A 20,429-nucleotide genomic window follows, 5' to 3' on the forward strand; every position below is an offset into this window, starting at 1 on the left:
CGTCGTCGTCGTCGTCGTCGTCGTCGTCGTCCGAATACTTTTAGTTTTCGCACTCTAACTTTAGTAAAAGTGAATGGAAATCTATGAAATTTTAACACAAGGTTTATGACCACAAAAGGAAGGTTGGGATTGATTTTGGGAGTTTTGGTTTCAGCAGTTTAGGAATTAGGGGCCAAAAAAGGGCCCAAATAAGCATTATTCTTGGTTTTCGCACAATAACTTTAGTTTAAGTAAATAGAAATCAATGAAATTTAAACACAAGGTTTATGACCACAAAAGGAAGGTTGGTATTGATTTTGGGAGTTTTGGTCCCAACAGAATAAGGGGCCCAAAGGGTCCAAAATTAAACTTTGTTTGATTTCATCAAAATTGAATAATTGGGGTTCTTTGATATGCCGAATCTAACTGTCATGACTGTGTATGTAGATTCTTAACTTTTGGTCCCGTTTTCAAATTGGTCTACATTAAGGTCCAAAGGGTCCAAAATTAAACTTAGTTTGATTTTGACAAAAAATGAATCAGTTAGGTTCTTTGATATGCTGAATCTAAAAATGTACTTAGATTCTTGATTATTGGCCCAGTTTTCAAGTTGATCCAAATCGGGGTCCAAAATTAAACTTTGTTTGATTTCATCAAAAATTGAATAAATGGGGTTCTTTGATATACCAAATCTAACTGTGTATGTAGATTCTTCATTTTTGGTCCTGTTTTTAAATTGGTCTACACTAAAGTCCAAAGGGTCCAAAATTAAACTTAGTCTGATTTTAACAAAAATTGAAATCTTGGGGTTCTTTGATATGCTGAATCCAAAAATGTACTTAGATTTTTTATTATGGGCCCAGTTTTCAAGTTGGTCCAAATCAGGATCTAAAATTATTATATTAAGTATTGTGCAATAGCAAGTCTTTTCAATTGCACAGTATTGTGCAATGGCAAGAAATATCTAATTGCACAATATTGTGAAATAGCAAATTTTTTTTAATTAGAGTTATCTTTCTTTGTCCAGAATAGTAAGCAAGAAATATCTAATTGCAAAATATTGTGCAATAGCAAGATTTTTTTTTAATTGGAGTTATCTTTCTTTGTCCAGAATCAACTTAAATCTTTGTTATATACAATATACAATGTATATTCACTTTTTACTACCAACTGATAAATTAAAATAATCTTTACCATTCAGTGATAACATGCAGTTTTTTTACATCTTAATATTTTATGATGTATTTAAATGAGTAGTTATTGTTGCAAACTCCATTAGAAATTTTAATTGAGATTAGTTTTGGAATAAGGGAAAGGGGGATGTGATTAAAAAAATTGGGTTCAATTTTTCTCATTTGAAATTTCATAAATAAAAAAGAAAATTTCTTCAAACATTTTTTTGAGAGGATTATATTCAACAGCATAGTGAATTGCTCAAGACAGCGGTCTAGAACTGTTAAAGATATGAAAAAATGTCTATTCAACAACTCAATTTTCCTTTGGTGAAACATTTACCTTTTTATACGACCGCAAAATTTGAAAAAATTTTCGTCGTATATTGCTATCACGTTGGCGTCGTCGTCGTCGTCGTCGTCCGAATACTTTTAGTTTTCGCACTCTAACTTTAGTAAAAGTGAATGGAAATCTATGAAATTTTAACACAAGGTTTATGACCACAAAAGGAAGGTTGGTATTGATTTTGGGAGTTTTGGTCCCAACATTTTAGGAATTAGGGGCCAAAAAGGGCCCAAATAAGCATTTTCTTGGTTTTCGCACTATAACTTTAGTTTAAGTTAATAGAAATCTATGAATTTTTGACACAAGGTTTATGACCACAAAAGAACGGTTGGGATTGATTTTTGGAGTTTTGGTTTCAACAGTTTAGGAATTAGGGGCCAAAAAAGGGCCCAAATAAGCATTATTCTTGGTTTTCGCACAATAACTTTAGTTTAAGTAAATAGAAATCAATGAAATTTAAACACAATGTTAATGACTACAAAAGGAAGGTTGGTATTGATTTTGGGAGTTTTGGTCCCAACAGAATAAGGGACCCAAAGGGTCCAAAATTAAACTTTGTTTGATTTCATCAAAATTGAATAATTGGGGTTCTTTGATATGGCGAATCTAACTGTCATGACTGTGTATGTAGATTCTTAACTTTTGGTCCCGTTTTCAAATTGGTCTACATTAAGGTCCAAAGGGTCCAAAATTAAACTTAGTTTGATTTTGACAAAAAATGAATCAGTTAGGTTCTTTGATATGCTGAATCTAAAAATGTACTTAGATTCTTGATTATTGGCCCAGTTTTCAAGTTGGTCCAAATCGGGGTCCAAAATTAAACTTTGTTTGATTTCTTAAAAAATTGTATAAATGGGGTTCTTTGATATACCAAATCTAACTGTGTATGTAGATTCTTCATTTTTGGTCCTGTTTCTAAATTGGTCTACACTAAAGTCCAAAGGGTCCAAAATTAAACTTAGTCTGATTTTAACAAAAATTGAAATCTTGGGGTTCTTTGATATGCTGAATCCAAAAATGTACTTAGATTTTTTATTATGGGCCCAGTTTTCAAGTTGGTCCAAATCAGGATCTAAAATTATTATATTAAGTATTGTGCAATAGCAAGTCTTTTCAATTGCACAGTATTGCGCAATGGCAAGAAATATCTAATTGCACAATATTGTGAAATAGCAAATTTTTTTTTAATTAGAGTTATCTTTCTTTGTCCAGAATAGTAAGCAAGAAATATCTAATTGCAAAATATTGTGCAATAGCAAGATTTTTTTTTAATTGGAGTTATCTTTCTTTGTCCAGAATCAACTTAAATCTTTGTTATATACAATATACAATGTATATTCACTTTTTACTACCAACTGATAAATTAAAATAATCTTTACCATTCAGTGATAACAAGCAGTTTTTTTACATCTTAATATTTTATGATGTATTTAAATCAGTAGTTATTGTTGCAAACTCCATTAGAAATTTTAATTGAGATTAGTTTTGGAATAAGGGAAAGGGGGATGTGATTAAAAAAATTGGGTTCAATTTTTCTCATTTGAAATTTCATAAATAAAAAAGAAAATTTCTTCAAACATTTTTTTGAGAGGATTATTATTCAACAGCATAGTGAATTGCTCTAAGAGAAAACAAAAATTTTAAGTTCATTAGAACACATTCATTCTGTGTCAGAAACCTATGCTGTGTCAACTATTTAATCACAATCCAAATTTAGAGCTAAATCCAGCTTGAATGTTGTGTCCATACTTGCCCCAACCGTTCAGGGTTCAACCTCTGCGGTCGTATAAAGCTACGCCCTGCGAAGCATCTGGTTGAAATGAGCCTTCATTTCAAAATGAGGCGAGATTGCTGTTAATCAATCAAAATAACACATGATAATGAAACAAACATGTAATGTAATTGTTTTTAAAGATTTTACAAACACAGTACACTTTGTAACATACACATTTTGTTTTCATTTTAAATCATATAATTAAGTTGTTTTGATTTCAAGGTCGTTCCTGTTAATTTTATTTTGGCTTTCAATTTTGTGGTTTATAATCCAATTCTTGTAAAATAAGTCAACAAATTGATAGAGATTGTTGTTCTCAGCGTTGAACTGACTTTAATTGTTTTGGTCACATATTGTAACAATCCGCCCGGGCTTTACGTCATTTCAAGTAAATACAATTTACTGAAGAAAACATTGAAATTGAATTTGTCACTCGTTTATTCAATAAAGAAGATGTAATGAGGAAGAAAGTCTTTGTTCCTGTATGAAAAGTCTTGTGGCAATCGGTTGGTTGGCTGTCAAGTGTCGGATCAAATATTGTCACGTCTTAATCAATATCGGCTTATTTATTTTTCTGAACCAATTTGAGAATTTCAATTTAAGGTCATTGTAGTAGAGTTATATTAACCTTAAAATCTTGTTTTTCATCTCTCTGATAACTTCATTCCTAAAGTATGAAATTATTGGTAAAAGACTAAAAGTAGGGAAATCAAGCTCTGTAGTTTCACATCGAGGTATTAGTTCAAATTGACACAAAAACTAAAGCACATAGTTTTTGAATGCATGTCTAGGTGGAGAAAGGGCTATTTATCATGTCCTTTTATACATATTTTTGTGTTTCAGTTTATTTTCTTTATTTAATGTTAATTAAAGTTAATGTGTAATTTTATATACTTTGTCCTGAAGAAGCCAATCTAATCGGCAAAACATGTCGACAATAAAAGATGCAGTTTACGTAAGCGTTGTTGTCAATGTAGCGGTATTCGATTTTTTTTATCTGACAACCCTGCATACCATCTGGTATCCACTTAAGGCAACTCTGAGTGAGTGAGTGAGTACCAGCACAAAACATAAGAGCTGTTGGTTCAGCAGCTCTTTATTTATCTTAATGTCAAAGGAGTAATGATATTATTCAACATTTATTTTTTCTCTCAACAAGTTTAAGACAATACTGGTATTTGGACATTAAAACAAAAAGATATGGATTGTTATAGTATTATTATGCATTTAAAATTCTTTTAATAGATAATAATCTTACTTATAAATCCTAATCACTTAGTAAAAGTGAATAACTGTTTCACTTGACAAGAAGCAATTAAAAATGCCCCTTTACAGATTACTTATGATTCTGACTTAAAACTTTTTTTTATTAGTGAGTTATCTCCCCTTCCTATTCAAATTTCCGAAGTTAATTCTTTTTAAAGCAATTCACAACACTTCATTAATGTGCAATAATTTCCCCTTTTCATTAAAAAATAACAAAGTGATGCATAGAATTTCCTGTTGTAAACAGTTGTTTCCCCTTACCTTTAAACATTTAAAATGCTGGTGATTTATAGATAACTCAATTACTTTTAAGTGGAAGTCATCTCCCTTCACAATTAAAGATCAACTATGGTATTTCTGTTCAGAAAGAGTTACAAATGTATTTTCTTTATTGAGAATGGCTTCATTAAGAGTTACCTCCCATTAGCATTTGAAGTATTTTCTTGAGATTGGTAGACAATCTAAAAATTAAGAACTTGTTATAAAAAAAAGACACCTGTCTTGTGGTGACACTGACTGTGTTGACTTTGGGATTTCTCTTTGTTGTTAGTCTCAATGACTTAAACCCCAACATCTGCTGTTTTCTCATTGTGTTTCATTGAAATACCTTTTTATTGGTCTATACATTACATTATATAAATGAGGATACACTTCCATAGATGAGTGTTGAAAGTAACAATGATATCAGTTAATAAATCTGGTATCATTTACTACCACTCACTGTATTGGTTCAGGCTAGAGTAATGTCCCTTGGCTGTAGTTTGTTAGACAAATAATGAAGTTTGATCCCTAGAGCTTTACAGTTAATATCTGTTGATAGAATGGTATTATTGGGATGCACATCATTAGCCATTGTTTTGTCTTCAACTAATTCTATAGTCTAGGGAATCGGTATTAAGGTCAAATAATTGTGTTTTCACAGTCAGTGCTGTTGAAAAACAAATTTGAAAAGCACAATAATTGGGTTAAGATGTTTATATGTTTGGTTATATACATGCAAAAAAATGAGCTTTTTTTGTAAATCAGTGATAGATCAAGAGGAGTGGAAAGGAGGGAAAAGGTTTTTGGGGCTGGGGGTGGAGGGTGGAGATTCTGGAGTTTGTAGAAATCATTTCTCAAAACTTATCTTGAAGTAGGCAAACATATTTTTTTTTTAACTATAATTTTGACCAATATCCGATTTTATCCTAAAACCTGAATTGTCTTGTGGGAATTCCTGTAAAATCTTCTGAAAACATTATGCTTAGAATTCTATGAGAGAACCAGATTCTACCATTTCACTCAATCAATATAATTATATACAAGTGTTGCCCTGAAATAAGGAATTATCAGGACTGTTCTAAGAATCTAATCCAACTTAAAACTATACATGGCCTTGTAATCCATTAGCATTGTTTACACCAATAATGTTTTTTATTTACTTAGCTAATGCTCTAATAGGTGATAAAATTCCATCAGTAATTCAATTATCAGAGATTGAATGCTATCATAATGAAGGCAGTCACAGATGATAGAAGACAATCGCTTAATAACAGGATTACAAGTTGTTTGACATTAAAAAATATCCTGGAGCTCTGTATGGCTTTTTAAAAAATCAATGAAAAATTCTAAGATTATTTGGTAAGCTTCAACCTTTTTTGGCCTAAAAAGAAAAATTTGTACACAGCAGTTTAACTTAGTTTTTGCCATTCCAATATAAAAACATGATTGATTTTAAGAAATAATCTTATTTCAACTTCGATTGTATTCAATTTGATGTCACTGTTACTTTTTATATAAATAAATAAATTCAAGGATGCATTATAGTAAAACTGGTTCAAAAATGACCAAAACAATGAAAAATCATTCATTATGACTTAAATTCAACTTTGTGTATTTTGTTTCACTGATCTCTTATCAACACTATGAAAATAATTATTATAATATATCCGTGATAAAGTAGTTTAAGCTTTGGTTAAAGTTTTTTGTCAAGGAAGTTTTTGATGAAGTTAAAGTCCTACCAACTTGAAACTTAGTAAATATGTTCAAATATTATGATCTTTCTAATGTAATGCCAAATTAAAGTTCTGACACCAGTTTCACAGTCCACTGAACATATAGAAAATGATAGTGCGATTAGGGCATCCATGTATTATGGACACAATGTTAAGGAAAGGTTTTCAATGTTCTAATAATTGTCCTATGTATGCATGAAATATTTGCCACTTTAAGCAACCAACAATCAATCATATATAAATGTGCAAAAGATTTAATAGTTGTGACCTCAAGTTTAAACATCTATACTTCTACCCAGTAATGAGATTTTGAAATAAAACATTATGCCATCAATTCTCAGGAAAGAAAATGTATAAAATTCTTGTTAGAATATTATTGGTAGTAATTATTTGGTGTAATATATTATGTTTTACTTGCTGTTGATTAAATTGTCAGTAAATTTAATTATACTGGAACATTTTCTGAGAAATGGGCTAATGGTTAGAACTGCCAGTAATGATTTATTGTATTTTTCTACATTAGGACCTTTAGCAGTTTCCTGCAGGAGCCCACTTTAAAGATGTTAAGTTCCATCGAATCTTGAGAATTAATAATAAATTGCTCTTAAGGTGTCTCTGTAAGATAAATGACAGAACAAAAATTATGATTTTAATAAATGTTTCTTTCAAAATAATCATGAATAATTGGAATTATTAAATTTCCTTACATCTCCCCTAAATGAGTCTTTGATGGACAAGTTTGGCTGTCTGAGACTCTAAAGCATATATATCATGTTGGGATCATTCAAATTTTGACTCTTTGATTGTGGTCTCACCTAATCAGAACTTTTCATATATATGTCTACTTATATCATTTGAGAAATCAGTGCATACATTTGATTATATATTTCAATAATTATTGTTACATATATAGTCACTGCAATAATATTCAGCTCATAGTCACTTCACTTGTCGATAGACATGGTTGAATTCTGATAGATCTAAAATTTTAAATTTTAAAATAGAATTAAATAGGTTTATACAGCAAAAAACTATAATTCTTTTAAAAGTAAACTTCACTGGTTGAATAGAGATGGTTGAATTCAGTGGCAACATATATATTTCATGCATTTTAAGACAAAGCATTATTTGAGAAACTGCTGTTTAGTTTATTAGCTACATGTACTTAATAATGGTTCCCACAAGGCAATTTTGATTTCAAAGATAATTCTCAACCATCTATTTTAAAATTTGGCTGGTCAAATCAATGAAATTTTAGCACAATTTCATGAAAACTTTTTAAGCCAAAAAAGGAGTTAGCCTTAGAAATCAAAATAAAATTAATTAGATTAAAATTCTTGCTAAGAAGTTAGAATTTTAATATTTACGGTACCTAATACTTTCTGTCTTGAATCCAGTACTGCTTAGTTGAGAGTATATCATAAAACCTAATTTGGTAATAACCCTAAACAAGATCTAATCTAGCATAAAACTAGGCCAGACTAGTAATACATTCAAAGACCTGTCATGTGTGGGTGGGGTGGTTGGGTCAGAGCATTATATGAGCTTTATATTAATTTGCCTTTTATTCTTATGCGGTTTTGTAATTAGCATGAGCAATGTTTTCTGTAGGCGACTTCTGTAAAATCAGCTAAATACTAGGTCATTATTCTGTGTATTAATTGTCTACACAGATCAATTAGTATTGGATAATGATAATCAGGGTATTAACTTTCCAATTATCACCTATTTTATATACAATCGATCACTAAATAAAACTGTTGATGACCGATTACACAAAAAACGTGATGCTTCCACACATATATATCTTAATGACCATCACGTTTTTTTTTTAACATTTATACTTGAATTTGTCTTTGTAAGATTTGTTTGACTTTAAAGTTGAAACAGTTCCTCATTGAAACACAGAAAATTAATGTTAGTGGTGTTATTTCTTACATTGTGGCACATGCAGTTATTTGAGTTTGATGGCTTCCATATTTAATCTTCATGTGTGGAACCAGCATTTAACTGGGTTGGCAAGAGTGCTTCATATTTTTGTAAGACAGAAATTTAACAGTAAATATTTCATTATAAGGTAAGTTTTTAGGTCAAATTTTTATATTTTTTATTAGTAAAGTTTTGAAATAATCATAATTGACATTTCTCCATCTTCCAATTGTACTGTAATTTGATTTTTTTGGCAATTATTGTTATTACTTTAAATATTGTCACATTAGACTAATGTTTTGTGTCAATGGTATTGACTAAAGGACATGACATAATGTCATTGAAGTATGATTGCATTTTTTGTATTCTCCGTACTCTCTGAAATACAATTAAATTTCTCATTTTATTCCTTTGTGATCAACAAATGCAAATACCGCGATACATTGATTATGAATATTTATATATAAGAATTCAAAACATTATCTAACAAGTTTAAATGCACCATAAACTATAGAACTTTAGTGTATTATATTTATAAAAAATAATTCTCTAAAGGCTTGTTTGAAAGAGTATAAATCAAAGATATAAGAGAGAGTTTAGCCAGGTAGAAAAACAGAAAAAATACCTGTACCAATTTAAGTCAGTACTTTTTTTTCCCAGTCTTTTGATATTATTGCCACTCTGAGAATAAGGTTTAAAGTTTTTAATTTACATGAATTGAATTTGTTTAAAATTGTAATATAGAACTATTTAAGACCTGGAAATTTTCATGCAGGAGTTTGGTTAATTAACTTAATTTTCTTTAACATGAAATTATATAATAATCCTAATTATGTATGTCCATAGAAGTAATATTGAGATTATTACTTCAATGGTATGCCCTATTTGAATAATTTACAAATGAACAATATTGAAGTGATTATCTGCTCTTGTTCAATATTTGATGTTATATATATATATATTATGTATTTATCACTTCACAAAATGTTTATACATTGATATTGTGAAAATAACAACATGCTAAATTATCAATGTTAGCAAAATTAATTTTTAGGTTTATTGGTGTTTTTTCAGACATGTGACCTATTTTCGCCCCATGCTGTTATTTTTCCCGAGGTATAACATGTTTCACTTAAAGTCACTTAAAGTGTTATTAAACATCTTTTGAGTACAAGCTCGTCAATTAAGGACAAAAAAAGCATTTTAGACGTTTTATAATTGGTTTCAGTTCAATTTAGATACTGAGAAAAAAGCTTTTAGAAACTCAATTTGGACATTAATTTTTCAACGTCTTGCATTCTGATTGTGAAATCATTGGATACAGTTTTTACCAGACTTGATTTACAGGGTTGACACCACTCACACTAATGACTATAATTACAGATAAAACATATTACAAGTATCGACAACAAAATTCTTTACACTAGTATCTAGACGTTATAATTAATCGTAGAGAATGTTGCTGTTTAAGTAAAGTCAGTTAGTAGAATCAGGACAATTCAATTTTAAACTAATCGGAACACACTGGGTTAAACCTGGATTATACAATGTCTTCCTTACTATCTTTAACTAATATATCTGTTTAAATGAAGTAATTGGCATTGGAAACAATTCCATTTCAATCCGATTGGAACACACTAGGTTAAACTTTTGTATACCGAGTGTCGCCGCAACCATCTTTAACTAACGTCCCTGTTTAAATGAAATAATTGGATTGAGAACAACTCAATTTCAAATGAATTGGAAACCTACTGGAATTAACTTTGGTATATATACAATGGATAGACGAACTTCAAATATAATGTACTGTTATATTAACGCAAGCCAGTTGGCCAATTGAGAGAAATTCATTTTCAAATCAGGTAGTTGATTCACAAGAACAATTCAATTTTAAAGGAATCTGAAATCTACTGGAATTAGCTTACATTTAAAGTTACACAACGGACTGACATAAGCTTGAACTGTTATGTACTGTTATAGTATAGTCTAGTTTGCAGATTGAGATCAATTCATTTTAAAATCAGGTAGTGCATTGAGAAGTTGGAACAATTCAATTTCAAATGATCGAAAATCTACTGGAATTAACTTACATTGTAGGTTACATAATGGACTGATAAGCTTGAACTTATATGTACTGTTATAGTTAAGTCTGAGTTAGTTGATTTAGAAACAGTTCATTTTAAAACAAATCATATCACACTGGGTTAACATTTGGCATCATTATTACATATAACTGATTTTGCTGTTTCAGTTATGTCAGTTAGACTGGATTGAGAACAATTCAATTTCAAACAAATAGGAAGTCTTCTGTGCTAACCTTTGGCATATTATGTACTCAGGAGCTTCAGAACTTTGTTATTACCGTTTAGATGAAGCTGGACTAAAGCAATTCTCAATTTTAATTGAGTTCATGAACTCTCTTGGTCAAACTTTATCATCAATGGACTGTCCAGCTTCATCTTACACAAGAGGAATCTTTTAATTGTTACATTGTTATAGTTTGGAAGTTAGCTTCATTATGATTGCTTGATTAATGATTGATTTTACTGTCATGAGAAGGAAGTGAAAAAAGTTGAAATTTACCTGAATACAAACTGAGGCTATTATTATTTGATGTTTATAGTTATATCATAGCAACATTATACATGTTATACAATCTTTTCAAGCATAGATATGAAGTTTATGTTTTGCTGATCCCAATGGATGAAGCGTTTTATAATTGTTTCAATAATGGCTTTGTTTATGTTTAGACTACTCATCTGAGCTGCTGCATGACTTAAAAGCAGATTTATTATTGATTGTGATAGATTGAATACTTACTAATGGGTGTGTCAGTTTTAAGAATTATGTATCTATTTAAAATTGTAGAAAACGGAAAATTTAATCAAGTTAATTAAAAACGACTTGTTGACTGAAACGTGTCGTCATTTGTTAAAGAATCTCGTGAGGGAAAATATTATTTAAGGATTCATCTGCTATATTTGATTTTTAAAAGAAACTTTAATAAAAATGTCATTTATAAACAATTGATTTCATTGGAAGGAGAAACTTATTTGCACTTCTATGAGATAGAGCAATAACCTGAAAGATTACATATAAACATTGTCAAAGTAAGAAGTCATAGAAAAGGGACAGGAATAAGTTGTAATGGAGGGTATATTATTATAGAGTATGTGCCTACGAAGCATATCTGTTTGGATGTTAGAGATCGCTAAAGTTTGGAGCTATGGAGATCAGTAAGTTTTTATTTTTTTTTTTTAAATTATGCATTTATTTGTAACATGGTTATTTTAATTATTACTGTTTTTTAATTTCAAGTAAGGTAAAGTTTTGAAAAATCTTATTCTCTTTTGTATTATAGCATTATATTTAAGAGATATCTTATGCAGAATGCACTGAAAAATTAACAAATATGGGAGATAACTCTTATAAGAAATAAGAATAAAATGTTGCACTGTTGTGTACAGCAAATTAACCATTAAATTGACAGCAATTTTTTTTTTCTAATAAAGAAGGGCATACTTTACCAAAATGAAAGTACATAAGTATGAAAGAACTTCTGGGTTACAGAATTTACAATTATCTAAAATCATTTTGATATATACCTGATGTTAAATGCTTCAATGCCTTTTTCAATTAAGAATCATATCAATCAAATTATAGAATTTAGATTTTGAGTAAATTAGATAATCAAGAAATACTTTCATAATGTTATTGTTAATTTCTTTTTCTTTTTTTTATTAAGCTGCCACTTAATTTTGAGTTTTTGTTTTTTTTGTTTTTTTTTTAATTTCAATTGATTTTGATTATTATTAAGATATAATGCATCATACTTTTAGTAATTTTGTTAGTGTTTAAGTTGCATTGTCTGTTCAAAGCATATATTGGATGAAGTGCAAATCAAAAAGCACACTAAAGAACAAAAACATTAAAGCCCTGCCAGTTAACTGACTTTTTTCATCAAAGTACAAAAAAAATAGTATTTACAAATCTAGTTGTCAGTTTTGAACCATAGTAAACGTAAAGCATCATACATTAACAAACCTTCCTGAATCTAAATACATTGATTGCCATGACTGCAATGGCTGTGTGATTACTTAATTCTCTTTTCATTCTAAATTTCAACAGATGTAGCTATTTATGGCTCTATTTCTTTACAACCCAGCCAGGAGAGAAAGCAAACTAAACAACTATAGTAATTCCAGCTGTGTCAATCCTAATCTACTTAAAGTACAACTTGTGATTATAGTTTTACTAATTTTAAGCGTTAGTACTAAAGGACTGATATATTTTATTAACAGCAATTAATTAGAATACAACCTTTTATTGTTTACTTTTTTACTGGGGGTGTGTAAAGTCGAGGATTATAAAACTGCAAATTTTTTATGCTAGCTAGTGTTTCATATATTTTATGAAGGAAAAATATATAATGAAAAAATTTACTATACAATAAACAAAAAAAGGGGGGTGGAATGAAAAGAAATGCAAACAACATCATGAAATAAAGAGATAATAACAAAACAACTATAATCCATGATCACCAAATTATCTGACAATTATATCTCACCCAAAACCAGGGTGTAAATCAGGAGTCAGATAGGCAGCTAAAATACATAAGTATAAGTAATTCACAGTAAAAGCTAATAATTTAATTTTGGATGTAACGCGTCTTCTGATTGGCTGACGTTATTTTGTTATGAGCCCATAGACATAATTTAGACATGTGACATTGACGTCATCAACGTTTTTTCATGGATTTCTACGGTTTAAAATGGAATTTAGAATTAAATTATAAGAAATGACTGTAATATTTTTTCTGTCTATTCGAAATAACATAAAAAATGTGGTGCACACTGTTAAATAACCCGCTACGCGCGTTATTCAGTGTGCACCAAATTTTTTATGTTATTTCTTCATAGACAGAAAAAATATAACAGTCATTCCTTAAATAACATAAAGTTAAAAACTAACAACAAAAGAAATAGTTAAATTTCGCCCCCAAAGAAATAAAATTGAAGGTGAACATATTATGAATTAAAGGTTTCTTCAGCTAATACATCAGTCATTCTTAGACAGTCATTCTTAGACGAGATCCATTATCACTTGTCAGTTGGCTTTGTACACCGGAAGCTTGATAATGAAAAATGTGATGTTCCAATTCAACACAAAAATTTACTTTGTCTTTCTTTACTCTTAGTTATTGCTTCTGTAATGGAGAACAACAGTCCAATTTTTTTTCTTTTATTAATTTTTATGTTTAACCATGATTTCTATTGATGAGAAAATTAAAAAAATAAAATGTTTTAGGATTAATGCCGGATTGGCATGAATATAAACAACTTATTCCTCAAGTACATATTGTCTCAAATAATGAAAGAAGAATAACAATTGATGTATTTTTTATTCTGATGCATTTCTTAAGAAAAAATGTTATTTTTAACTCAGGTCCCCGATCGACAGATTTTCTGTTTAAATACCAGAAATTAAAACTCAATGTGCTAATATCATCTATTAATTTCCAAATCTAATCTTCATGATTTGTAGCATTCCGCAAGGAATTATTCAAATCAAGATTTTAATTTTTAATTCCGGAAATTTGATTGGTTGATTTTAGTTTTAAATGCCACTTTAAGCACTCATAATAATGTTCTATTTTGTGGCATTCAGTATCTGTAAGTGGTGGAAGGCCGCAGAGAACCATCCACTTTCCCCAGAACATGCCATTTCTTCCCCTTATCATATGAGACTTAAAAAATATGAATTCAATACTTTTAAAATTGTATATTTTCTGAAATCAATATTTTTTGAAAACAAAATTTGAGGTATTTATAATTAGATTAAAATTCACGATACTATTACAAGCTGTAATAATCTTAAAAAATATCTGAATTTCCAGAAACCTAATCGGTCTTTTTTTTTTATTGTCGAAAGTTCAATCCAAAATGTCATAAAGGTAATGATCTTTATGCCCAAGCAATTTGATAGTTCCCTTGTGAACAAGATGAAAAATTAATGTTTCACAAGTTTTCTAGGATAATTAGGATTGACTTATAGTATCTTATTTTGCTACTATTAGACTCGGTAGATTTGTCAGGTGCCCTATTACATTATAGATAATGACAATCGTTTTTTCACATGTCTTGATTCCTGTCAATGGAAAGTTAATCAAATTCTGCAAGATTACGATTCTAGTCTGTGTAAATCATTTATATATGTCGGAACTATAAACAACTGTCATACAAGTAGGAGGTTTAGTTAGGGCCCCGCCAAAGGCGGGTCCCCTATAGTGATCAGTCTGTCCGTCCGTCCGTCCGTCCGTCCTTCCGTCCGTCCGTCCGTAACACTTTGTGTCCGCTCTATATCTAGAGAACCATTATGATTTCATACTTTATACTTTACATGTTTATTAACCACTACCAGAGGGCGTGTCATGATGTATGTACAACTTCCTAGGTCAAAGGCCAAGGTAAAAAAACTTTGGTTTCAGTTGACAACCCTGTGTCCTGTGGTGAAGATCGTGTCCGCTCTATATCTTGAGAACCGTTATGATTTCAAAGTTTATACTTGACATGTATATGAACCAACACCAGAGGGTGTGTCATAATTTATGAACAACTGCCTAGGGCAAAGTTCAAGGTCAAAAACTTTGGTTTCAGTTGACAACCCCATGTCCTATGGTAAAGATTGTGTCCGCTCTATATCTTGAGAACCGTTATCATTTCAAAGTTTATACTTGACATGTATATAAACCAACACCAAAGGGTGTGTCATAATTTATGTGCAATTTCCTAGGTCAAAGGTCAAGGTCAAAAACTTTGGTTTCAGTTGACAACCCCATGTCCTATGGTAAAGATCGTGTCCGCTCTATATCTTGAGAACCGTTATCATTTCAAAGTTTATACTTGACATGTTTATAAACCAACACCAAAGGGTGTGTCATAATTTATTTACAACTTCCTAGGTTAAAGGTCAAGGTCAAAAACTTTGATTTCAGTTGACAAACCCATGTCCTATGGTAAAGATACAATTTTTTAATGCACATTATTCACAGCGGGGCCCACAGAGATGGCTCCCATCTCAATGATATCTAGTTAGCTTTAAAACCTAGAAAATGCCTGTAGCAAGTCCTGAATATGACAGTTGTTTTTCACTTGTCATGTTTGTCATGTTGTTTGATATATAACATTTGATTTATCAGCTGTTAAGGACTTCTCCATTTTGAATTAAGTTAACATGCTTATAGTTTATTCAATTTAAATATCAGTTCATATATAATTCCATCTTTATTCGATTTTGGTTTAATTTAAGGCTGCTGCTTAAAGAATTCTTAATGAAATAGCCTTAATAGGACGTATCTTTACTTAATAACAGATGACTGTCCTAATATGGTCTTATAAAAAGAATAGGTTTATTTAATTAACAACCATATATATTGTTTTATATTTAATTATTTGACTTTTTATGGAATTTATCTCATAATAAAAAAAATAGATTACAGTACTTTACAGAGGATTGTTATTGGTCAGTCTTTGTTAGTCAATTGTATTGACATCAATCTGTCAACACAATCAAATCATTATATTTAACGGTAAATTTGAAGTTTCGTCAGTAATGATGCATGAAACTAGAAACTGGGGGGGGGGGGGTTCAAATGGTCTGCATAAAATTATAAAAAAAAAGAAAAAGAAACCAGCTAAAGCTTATCAGATAAGTATAGTCTTGTATTAGATATGTGACAGATGTAATTTTTGGGATACGATTGCTTTCAAGCAATCTGTAGACTTATACCAGTGGCTCGGACAATGCCCTCACGTCAACCGTTTTATTCTAAACATTAAGGACCATCTCAGATTCTTATGATTGTCTTGGTTTAAAAGGTAAAAACAAACAAAGGGATTGAACTTAAACAACTTTCCTATAATGTTCTTTTCATAATCTTCATGTTTGATATTTCCCTTGCCTTATATGCGTGTTTTTAACAACACGGAAAATCAGAATCAAGCAGTATTTATATTTAGTGTTTTTATAAATTTAGAAACACGTCAGAGGGAATTCCCCAGTTGTGATAAAAATGCGAGAGTTCTCTGCATTCTGATAAATCTATTTCTGTCATATAAGAACTGAAGTGGAGTTTAACTTATATGTCACCGTTATTAAACTGATATTTGATATTGTACTTCCATAAAAAATAGAGAACCATTTAGGTTTAATATACGTTCTTACTACAGGGTTTGTTTCGGTAATTATGCACATGCGTATAGTTTTCTTGACTTCCAGGGGTACTAGGTTAAATGGTTGCTCTGGATTCCCCACTCGATTGATTAATTTATAACTCATGGGATCCTTTCTATGTATGTCTGCTGTTGAGGGTTATTGTTGTTGCATTATTTTAAATCATATGCATCATTTAAATTATAGTAAATTAGTCCCCATTGTTCAGGGTTATTTTCAACACCCCTCCAGGCGAAATGGAGTCTTCCATATTATCGTTTCGAGTTGTCTCCCTTCCGGAAGTCACTTCTATGAATTCTGATTCCAAACATTACATTGAGAAAAATTAACTCGTTCTGTTAAGAAACGTCGTATTATATTAAAAACGATCGCAATTTAAACCGAGGAATGTGTACGGAAAGGAGTCATGATCACTGACCCAAAGGAAATTAAATATATAAAGAGATAGGAATGGGGTTCCTCCTAGAATTAACGTAGGAAAATTGGTGATAAGATACAAAGTGAAATACTTCTCTCACTCTGAGTTTCAGTGACTGCTGTGGAAAGTAAACTTGGAATTGATAGTACAAAAATACAATAGGCCTAAGTACATTGTTACACACTTTTAACCGGGCTTTGGCTATTTTGTAACTATTCAGATGACGTAAATTACATTTTACATGTGCAGTTGAATTAGTTTTGAAAATAATATTATCCAGCTACATGTATACATGTGTCAATGAAAACAATGGCAATCGTATCCCTCAGAGCAATCTGCTCTTTGATTTTTATTTGTTTTAGGGGGGAGCGGGGAGGCTGTGTTACTTGTAAAAAAAATGCACATATGTTTCTGATATATACATTCCATCATCTATTCCTCATAATGATCATGTTGCTGAATTGTATTCCTTGCATTATGTTGCAAGATGTATTATGGTTTACTTTATTCACTCAGTATCGGGTTTCTGTTCTCAAAATCATATAACATAATACCACTTTTATAAATAGTTATACTTTCTTAAGTCAATTGAATAGGTGGTAGCATCTATAAACATTTTGTATTAGAAAAAAATATATCTCCTAGCTCAAAGTATTTACAAATCTGTAATAACATTTTAACGATAAGCAAATGATAACTGGGGATGTGCAATTGTGCATATAAACATGTGATTAATGGTTTTTTGATGTTTTATTTAAATAAACCACCTTAAGTAATCCTATTACTTCTATACCACTTGTTAAAGGTATTGCCTTTTTCTTTTCACTTCAAAATTTGTCTATAAAATAATGACAAAGATAAAGTGTAGTGATAACCAGATGTCGAGTGGAAGTCCTTGAATAAATTATAATTCACACTCAAATGGAGGTGTTAAAAATTTTGTAGTCTGTAAAAACAAGTAATATGTGTACTTGCTGAGTCTTTGGTTTGGATTAATTGTAATCGGTGTCCAGGTCTGTCTTTTAAACTTATTTAATAATGATTAAGTCTGTCTTTAAACATTGAGTTCTACTTTAGAATATATGTTTATTTATATGAAAAGAGCTTTAAAATTTATATACTTAATTAGGATGACCATAATTGGGTTATTTTTAGGCTGACACTAAATCTAATAATTGATTTTTGGTGTTTTAACGCCACTTTTAAGCACCGCATTTTATATAGGCTATTTCCTACGGTCAGTTTGTATTGGTGGAGAAAACAGGAGTGCCTGGAGAAAACCACTGACCTTTGATAGGAAAACTAACAATCCTAGTCAATTAAGATTGGACTTGAGTGCACTTGCATGAATGGGGTTTGAAGTTACAACCTCAGTGTTGACTGGCTAGTGATTACAGTAGTAACTACTTAGACCACACAGCCACCGAGGCCCTCTGAATCTAATAAGACTGATCGATACCTAGACTAAGGCAAAAAAATAAATTATTGTAGTATTGCATCAAAACTTGCAAGAAAATAACACTGGGCAGTTAAATCTATGTGCAGTTTATGATAAATGTATCCAGAAAGGAAGAACATGTAGATTAAATGCATTTAAGGATAAGATAAATTAGGTTTCTACCTGGAAACAATATTCAAATTCTTAAAACTATACTTATTAGATAAAGACTGTGTTGAAGGGACTATAAGTGGTATTTCCATAGAAAATTATCTCAGTGAACTAGCACTTCAGACTTGTTACATAAATAGCAAATAGCAAATCATATGGTTGAAATAATTTAGGGAATTAACCAAAAATAAATGTCTACACACATTTACTGCATACAGATCTTGAAATACAGATTTGTTCACAAGGTGAATGTATGAATTTGATTATTTTCTGAAGGAAAACATTGGTCAGCTTAAGGTGGCTTTAATTTTGACAATTCATGACATATATTAAAAAAAGTAAAATTCCCTCTAATAAAAATAATTATCTATTTGAGTTTCACTTTTATAGAATTGACCACTAGGGATAAAAAACTAACTTCATATGTTATTGCTTTTTTTCTTTGAAATACCCTAATTATTTTTACAGTAGTACTAGCCATGCCCATCGATGATGTAAATTATTGACTAACACATCAGTGTTTGACCTGTTTTATGTTGTTAATAATTAACTTTTTCAATCTCATCCTTGGAATCATTCTCCAGTAAATTAGCTGTCGATGACTTCTTTACCCATAATTGGCGAAATAACCAAGGGTATAAACAACTCGGAATTAGCAGATCACATAAATGTTTTATAACTTATAGTTGGTATGATTTACCGCCATGTGCATGAGTTTGGTGTGGTAATGAGAACATTGAATATGAAATCAGTATGATTGGATTTTTATGCAGTTAAGCTGCATTATGCGAGCGCCCTAGATTTGTGTTCTACCCAATAAATGCTGAAATACTTGCCATTGTTATTATCTAGCTCGCTACTATGTTATATATAACTAATTGAACACTTTTTTAATACTTTTTATTCTGGATTACAAAAAATATGACCAGAAAAACCTTAAATGATCGTCGATTTATCCAAAAGTTTTGAAGTTACACATAGGAAGTAGTGCTTATTAAGAATCCTTGTGTAGTTCATTATGACTTGTGCTTTTAGCTAAGATGTCAAAGAACAATTGTATGAAATATTTAATCGCCGAAAATCTCTTAAGACAAGTAGTTTAGATTTCCCAAATGGCAAAAGTCGTAGTGATATTGTTTGTCATCAATACGTAGTACAATTACGTCAGTAGTCTTATTATATAATAAGTTCAACTGTTCACGCTGTTGGCGGCAATTTCAAATTAGAAAAAGAAATTTTCGTAGCTTTTCAATTTGGAGGCAGGTGTGCAAATTAGCGGTGGTCCGAGGTCCGCGACCTTCCACTTTTGCAAGGGGAATTTTGACCAGGATAGTTGGTTTCTAGCTACGCCCGACGTAGTCACCTTCTACTTGAAAGAAAATAAGAAATTACTTTGCAAACCTTCCATGCAAGTCACCAAAGACTCCAATTAAACGAGCTAAAAACTTATTTTTATCATTATTATTCATGACAGCGATGTTCATTGTGTTCAACCGCTAGCTTTATACAGAAAATCGCCGACAGATATTGTATAAATTCGAATAAAATCGTATCTGATTGACAAAAACAACATTGTAAACACATAACAATGGCGGCTGTGAAGACAAAATTTTACAGTATCGGATCCGATTCCGGAAGCGGATAAGGATAATTCCGGGTTTGGCGATCATTTACAAAATAAATCAAAGCAGGTGAAAAAATAAATCTATG

The 20,429-nt window shown here is 30.6% G+C and overlaps 1 protein-coding gene across 4 annotated transcripts in view; it reads left to right on the forward strand.

Moving 5' to 3' along the window:
* Positions 1–20,429, forward strand: part of LOC143075843 (calcium/calmodulin-dependent protein kinase kinase 1-like) — a 94,554-nt gene that overhangs the window by 34,549 nt on the left and 39,576 nt on the right. The window contains exon 1 of one of the 4 annotated variants that reach the window (XM_076251418.1): positions 8,484–8,608. The exons of 2 other annotated variants lie outside the window; for them this stretch is intronic. In XM_076251418.1, coding sequence (XP_076107533.1) covers positions 8,499–8,608 — 110 coding nt within the window. In that variant the 5' untranslated portion in view covers positions 8,484–8,498. Of the gene's footprint in view, positions 1–8,483; positions 8,609–11,557; positions 11,697–20,429 lie in introns of those variants that run through there. One more of the 4 variants, XM_076251422.1, reaches the window with a different exon arrangement.

The sequence above is a fragment of the Mytilus galloprovincialis genome, chromosome 5 (genome assembly GCF_965363235.1).
Source record: "Mytilus galloprovincialis chromosome 5, xbMytGall1.hap1.1, whole genome shotgun sequence".
In the NCBI taxonomy this organism is placed as follows: domain Eukaryota; kingdom Metazoa; phylum Mollusca; class Bivalvia; order Mytilida; family Mytilidae; genus Mytilus; species Mytilus galloprovincialis.